The following is a 7,223-nucleotide window of genomic DNA, read 5'->3' as shown; positions in this document are numbered from 1 at the left end:
TTTAGACACTACGAGTTGTTGAGGGTCAAATTGTAGCTAAAGGAAACAGCATTGGAGTTGAGAATGATTTGTGCTATTCTGTTTTATACACCAGATAATTTCTTTTATTCTCCCTTGAAAACTACTCTTGTTTCTCGAGGAAGCTCAGAGAAGTGCTGAGTATGGTGGACCCAGAGATCAGCACTTCTCAGAAAAGGAAAAACTCTATGCCATAGATTTTTGGGTTCTGTAATATGGTTTGGAAGGTAAAACAGTGATATTGGACACTGCTGAGTTCTGGTAGCTTCGGGACTGGGTCTTGTTTACAGTAGCCTTGGGTGCTGAGAAGGAGTCTCTTCAAGTGGTATCAGTCTAGCTTGGAAGGTGAGACCATTGAAATATTAGTTCTGACATTTCCTGCTAGTTCAGTCTCCTGATTTAGATAAATCAGCTAAACACTTCCCAGGCTAGCAGGTAAGAAGCTCTGACTGTTGTCAAGTTGTAACTTGCTTTAATTCAAGGTCTTTTCTTCATATTCCAGAAAAAGAGACATGAGTTTGTAAAACCTTGAGAGAGAAAAAAAAATCTTGAGAGAGCCCAGTAGATATTGGGAATATGCTAATGCATAAACAATGTTGAAGAGAGAATGCAAAGCAGCTCTAAAAGGCTCGTGCATCCAGTGGCCAATGCACAGCAATCTCTGCTAGAGAGGTGGGTTGAGAAGTCAAGTTTGAGTGCGGATGCATCGCCATCCCTTAAGAGTCTGCTCACCAAGGTCTCAGTGAACATGCTCTGTACACAGCTGCCTGAGCTGCAGATACTTTCTAAGGTTTGCTCTTCCATCTTGCAAATAGTGGAGACTTGCTGAGAGGTTGTATTTGATGCTCCATGGGGGACTCTGTCCTTTTTCCAGTGTATGTCATATGACTGGATTGTTATATGTTACTCTCTAAAGAAGGCAAATGGAGTCTGGCTCAAATGTAAAGATTGAGACAAACACATGTCACTTTCCACAAGGGAAAAGCCTGGGGCATTTGTTGTTCCTTCACCAATCTGGAGTTCTGCTTTTATGTGTCCTGCTCTTTGGTTGCAATGATCCTTAGAGACCTCCTTAGCAGCAAAATCCATAAAAAGCAATACTGCACAGGGCAAATGTTCGTTTTCAGACATTGTGACCTAATCTGATATTTGGGCCAGAGAGCAACAAGGGGCATTTCTAATACCTGAGGGTAGGCTATGTTGTAAAAGCTTGTCTGGCCAACTGGGGGAAAATTCTGTCTCTTTATCTTGTACTGAGAAATAGCTTTCTATCTTCAAACTATAGGAGAATGCTTTAATAGTAACAGAGGAAAAAGGCCAAGTCAAAAATAATAACAGTGCTTTGATTAAATTATTGGAAGTGTTATGGCTTCTAATTTGAAGTACTGGGCAACCCCAAGCAGTCAGTGCTGCTTTTCTGCTTATGCAGAAAAATGGAAGTGCATGTAATTTTTTAAGACTGCTGGCTGCATGGTAGGAGAAAATGTAAGCCCTTTGTGGTTTTTTGTTTGTTTGGTTTTTTCCTGGAGAGTATCTTTACAATCTCTTACTAACTCACATCTGAATGTTAACCAAGTTGTCTATAAAATGCCAGCAAATCCCTTTCCTTCACCTCGATATGGCTCTTTGCTTTTGGGTTAGAGATTCTCGTACAGATTTGGATGAACAGTCAGTGAGCACTCAAGAGTTGAAAATGTTTCATCACATTGCTATGGGTAGTGCAGGAAAGCCTTTAGTGGGAACCTCTCCAGCAGTGTGAACAGCATGGGGGATGATTCCTCCTGATGGTCATATCTGTTCCATTGCTCTGAGAAACCTACTTCTATGGCACACAGTGCCTGAAAGTTGTTAAATATGCAGCATCAGCATGAAACAAGTTTTACCAGTGTGTTTGACCTACTTGAGTATGATTCAGGCAGGCCAGATTTTTGCAAAGCTGAATATTAAGGATCTTCAAATAGATCGTGCAATATATGGAAGGGAGTCAGTGGATCATAGGATGAGCAGTGGAATATTTTCATGGGATTCCCATTGTGAATTCCATTGTGATAAAGACAGAAGACTAGCTTCAACTCCGTAGTCTTCCAAATTATTTTTGGTTTGGGTCAGACTTAAGACTATTTAAGTGCTAACATTTCTGTTGAGCATGTCATAGCTATTATAGTATGTGATTTTCAGACTTCTTCGCACTTGATGTGCTACTTTTTGGTAATCATGTGCATCAACAGTTCTTCTACACATTAACATATTTCAAGGTTGTGTAGGAGTTATGTGCCAGGGGGAGTAAATCTAGCTATGTATATAAGGTAAATCACAAATGTGGATTGTAAGTGCGAGAATCAGGGACATTCCATACCAAAATACTTTACTTGGGTCAAGTGCCCTATTTGAACAAATCCATTAGCTTATAGTTACTGCAGGCTTTTATCCACTGTATGTATCATCTAATGAAGAGCTGAAATCAGATATTCTTATCCAAGTGATGCATATCCTTCCTCTCAAAAGAAATCCGTCTCAACTATTTGATCTCTCCCTAGGTTTAATTCAGCCTCTCTTTTCATTGTAGGCTGGTTATCAACAACAGAATTGAGATCCCTGTTGTCAAACCTACTAGCTTCTGTCCTTTAATGTAAAAGAGTAACTTTGTTAGCAGATAGCAGTTTAGGACATTGATCTTCAAATAGAAAAGCCGCATATACTTTTATTTTCTGTTTTACACTTAAATTAAATATATTTATATCTGAATGGGAGGAAGTATTCAGGTGTCTCTGAGGTTCAGAGGCTTTGGATAGTTATCCTGGTATGTTTTTGTGGGAAAGCCCATGTGGTGAAATCTTGTCCTCATTTTGAAGTCAATGGCCAAGATGTCTGACTGGGTTCAGCAGGAACTAAATGTGACTTTGAATTTCATAGTGACATGTAGGACTCTGGTTGTGTGGATTTTGCAAGCTTTTGGGATTATTTAAGAATAAAAAATAAAATGATTCTGTTCTAGAAAATGAGTGTACTCTTGAACTCTTTATTTTGTTTTTTTTTCCTCAAACAATTTCTGCTCAAGACTTTTATCTTACCATAAGCAGATGTGGTTCTTAATCAGAGACTGCTCACTTGCTGGTAGAGTTAAATAATTTTTATTAGCATATTAATGTATGAGTAGCAGAGGTAAAAATAATTACATTTCCTTTCTTTCGCTTTGCAGGCCCTCTACAATTCAATCAAGAATGAGAAGCTTGAATGGGCAGTGTAAGTATACTGCATGGGATTTAGAAATTTAAAAAATAGTACCTGTGTACTAATCTTTTTATAATTCCTATTTCATTATCTGTGTGGGCTCCAAAGCCTGTAGCAAATAGCCAGTGTATGCACTGAGTTTGCTTTTCTGTTAATGAATGACCTGGCAATACTGCCTCATCTGTTTCTCCAGTGTGGAGAGAGTTAGTGATAGGAGCCAACTGCATTTGTAAGGAAAGAGGACATTTCATTTAGTAGGAAACTACAGCCTGAAAAGAGAGAAATTAAATCCTCCATTGTCCTATGACTGCATAAATAAAACAGATGTTGATTTCACTCTTTATCTTTCAGTACATTGTGTCAGAACCACTGAATAGAAACACACGTCTTGGATTGAGTTTCCTGCTGTTGATTTATTGTCCTCGTTTGTCATATGATTAAATATGGATAACCTGACAACAATCTGATATGAAAGATGATAAATTGAACAGTATCATGTCTGCTGATATTAGCTGCTTGTGACAGGCTAACACATGTTAATTGCTGAAATAGTGTGGATAAGAAAGAGCTTCTATTTCTGACCATGTTAAATTGACATTCCTCTGTGACTAGGTTTTATGTGGTGTGGGTATATCAGCAGTGAGTAGAAGAGTCTGCTTTAGATCTTGCCCCTTGAAGAGCAGTGGATTTTAGTGTAAAATAGAGGAATGACATCTTTATTTATTTTGGCTGTACAAAATACTTGCCTGCGTGGATTTACCTGAAGCCTCACCTTCCTGAGAGTAGATGTATGTGCATCTTTTGTGCTAGCAGTCCTAACACTGCTACAAGTCCTGCAAACCCACTGGTTTCTGATCTTCCAGAAGCTTTTAATTTTCAGGTGGCTTTCTTGTCAGGGCATAAAACCACACCTTTAGGGACTGCTAATCCCAACTGAGACTGCAGCCCCTGTTTGGAAGTCTGTTGGATGATTTTGGAGTCGTGAGGAAGGTGTACTGGTAGTGAAAGTCACCAAGAAATGCAATGTCTAATGAGCCTTACAAGAAGCGGAATGAGTGCATGAGTCTTACCTCTCACAACATCAGAGATCTTTGCAGGATACTGTCCTAGATATTTTAGACCCAGCAGAATCTGCTGTATGACTTTCACGTTCTCAGAATTTTCAGCTCTTTGCAAGAGACTGTATTGTGCCCAATCCATTTGGGCAGCTTCCAAATAAAAACTGGCTCATACCTGGCACTGCTCCCATTAGCTTCAGTCAAGGTGATGTATGAGATAGCCTGGTCTTGTTTAGGCAATAACTCCTTTGTCATTTACATAGCCCAGTACATATCCCTTGATAATGAATTATTTTGAGGGAAAAAAATGCAAAGCAGGCTAGAAGAAGGGGAAAACAAAATCTTAAATAAAACTTTGGGGTATAGATGTAAAGCGTCTCAGGAGGATGCTGGAACTCATGTGAAAATTACTTTTTGTGGTGAGAAATGAAGCTAATTCTTGACAAAGCTAAAGAGGTAGTACCTTTAGCCTTAGGCAGCAGAGGTCTGTCTGGAAGAGGGTGTTAAGATGTCTCTCCTTACTATTAGACAGCTCTTTGCTTACGTAAAGTAACTCCAGCGAGCTTTAAGACTGCCTGAACTGAAGGGAGAAGACACATTACTTTCTCTTGAAGAGAAAGGCGGTGGGAAAGAGATGTGATCAGTTTTGCTGTGACAGAACTAGGGATGATCTGCGCTGTCCTTTCCAAAAAATATCCCTTTGCTTTCACTGATGGAGTTGGCTAGCAGAGAAGTGAGGCAATGTGGAAATAGGGCTGCAAAACCTCAGCAGAAGCTGCCTCATGAGCCTGGTGTGATGAAGAAACACCTTTCCTCTAGCGAGAATAACCTTGAGACTCTAAGACTCTTATTTATGAGCTAGACAACAGTTTAAGAGTGTCACCATCAATGCATTGTTGGTGGATTAATGACCATCAGTAAGTCCTTAGGTAAGGGAGCCTAATGGTATTGAGTGTGATGGGTAGAACTGTCTCCTGATCCTTATCTCAGTAGTTACAAGCTAGACGTATCATCCTAAATGGGTCACTGTCCCTTTCTAGTAGAATTACACACTGGTCTTAAGCCCACTAAGAGAAAAGGCTACCATTGATTCCAATTCTGTAGTCAACAGCAGTGGGATCTTAATCAGCAGATGTGCTCCTTATTTATTTCCTCAGGCATTCTGTGGGAGGAATATTTTTTCATACTTTATGAATAAAGAAACATGAATATAGCTCTGGAAAATTGCACTGCAGTTCTTTTTCTGCAGTAGTTCTAGTTTTGAGTTCTCCAAAATGTTAAGAGCGAGTCACTTTCCATGATCTGTAAAACAAACAGATCAGACCCTGAATTCATCAAGTAAATGTAGATCTGGAGAATACTCTCCTCCAGATCCCAGAGTTTTTGTTTACTTTTCACAATAGAACTGCCAAGAAATGTTCTACCATTTACTTTGATTATTTGCTGTTTCCTCTTGCCTTTATAAAAGCAGCATAGGAAAATTAACACATCAGATATATGACTTTTCTGTTTCTTATCCTGTTCCATATTTCTTCTGTACAGAATACCATTCTAGAACTCTCCTGTGTGTTGTAATGTGGTTCATTTCCTCGATCACAAGTCAAGCATAAAGTAGTGAGGAGAAATCAAAATTATTGTTTTGTCCGCTTAGTCTAATATCTTGTTTTCAGTGTGCTGACATCACAAGAACCTCCAGTTTGATGCAATTTAGCCATGATTACTGTGTTGTAATTTCTCATGCTTCTTAAACTTCTGCAAGGCTTGTGATTCTTTTCATAAGATTTTTCATGATTACCTCTTGTTCTGCTCTGCATCTCCTCTAAGGCTAAATAAATTCAAGACTCCGTGAACATTTATATTGAGAACAGATAACACTGAGAAGAGGGACCTGGGTGTATTCTTCTCAGGCTGTAAGGGCTGTTGCAAAGGAGAAAGGTGTGAATTATTCTTCATACCCGTTGTAGGTGGGCTTATATTTGAAACAAAGGAAGTTTGGGTTTAACATTAAGAAAAACCTTCTATCAATAAGCCTTGTAACCCTGGAAATAGCTTTGACAGTACAAGCTATGAACGTTTACTCACAGAAGGTTTTCATGAACCACTTGAGCTAATATCTTTCTATAGTGGATGAGGAAGGGTGGATCCAACCTTGGAGTTAAAGAGATGGATTAGCTGATATTTTAACATCCCTTCAGTCCCACTGGCTACAGTTTTACAGCCCAGGTTTTGTAGGTGTTTCTCTTCCTTTGGCTTTTGCGCCAGTTATTGCCAACTGTAAGGTGGATAAGAAAAAGGAGTTTGATTTCAAAGATGCCAGAGCTGAATATGTTAGATTTGTGTGATGTCTACATGGAAATGCAGCAGTGAACTTTGTTGTTCTCCTTTATTTGTAATATTATGTCTGCTTCCTGTTGCAGACAATAGGAATAATAAAATAACCGTCTTAAAATAGACTGAGTAGTGATCTAGAATTAATACATGAAATCCCAAGTTGCTGCTTACAAAATCTCAGTAACCAAATGCTGCATTTGAGCTAGGTGTACTGTGATAGCTTCCTCCAAGTAGGACAGTACAGTTTTCAAGAGAATCCCATCGTCTGTGACCAGTTGATGACAGTTTTCTTTCCACAGGAGTTTAGACATGAAAACACTAATTATCTGCACTGAAAAATCAACTCCTTTGAGCTAGAAAGAAATAGGTGTTTGAGATACTAATGCTGGAGAAGAACAAGGCTGTGGAAAAAGGCTTCTGCCAAATTACTTCTCAGTTTCCTGTTACAAACTGGAATGCTGAGACTGGGCTGATTGTAAATGACATCTCTGTTGAAGCTCAACTTTTTCTAGGTCAAATCCAGAAATCTCTCCCCATTATGACTACCTTGGTTTTTCCTTTTTTTTTTTTTTCTTTTTCCCTCCC

General features: G+C 39.0%; 1 protein-coding gene across 2 annotated transcripts in view; it reads left to right on the top strand.

Annotated features, from left to right (window-relative positions):
• Positions 1–7,223, top strand: part of LOC104915217 (PH and SEC7 domain-containing protein 3) — a 106,703-nt gene that overhangs the window by 62,113 nt on the left and 37,367 nt on the right. For both annotated transcript variants that reach the window (XM_010725979.3, XM_031557349.1), the window contains exon 11: positions 3,218–3,261. In XM_010725979.3, coding sequence (XP_010724281.1) covers positions 3,218–3,261 — 44 coding nt within the window. The remainder of the gene's footprint in view (positions 1–3,217; positions 3,262–7,223) is intronic.

The sequence above is a fragment of the Meleagris gallopavo genome, chromosome Z (genome assembly GCF_000146605.3).
Source record: "Meleagris gallopavo isolate NT-WF06-2002-E0010 breed Aviagen turkey brand Nicholas breeding stock chromosome Z, Turkey_5.1, whole genome shotgun sequence".
Classification (NCBI taxonomy): Eukaryota; Metazoa; Chordata; class Aves; order Galliformes; family Phasianidae; genus Meleagris; species Meleagris gallopavo.
This window is presented reverse-complemented; position numbering and strand designations above follow the sequence as displayed.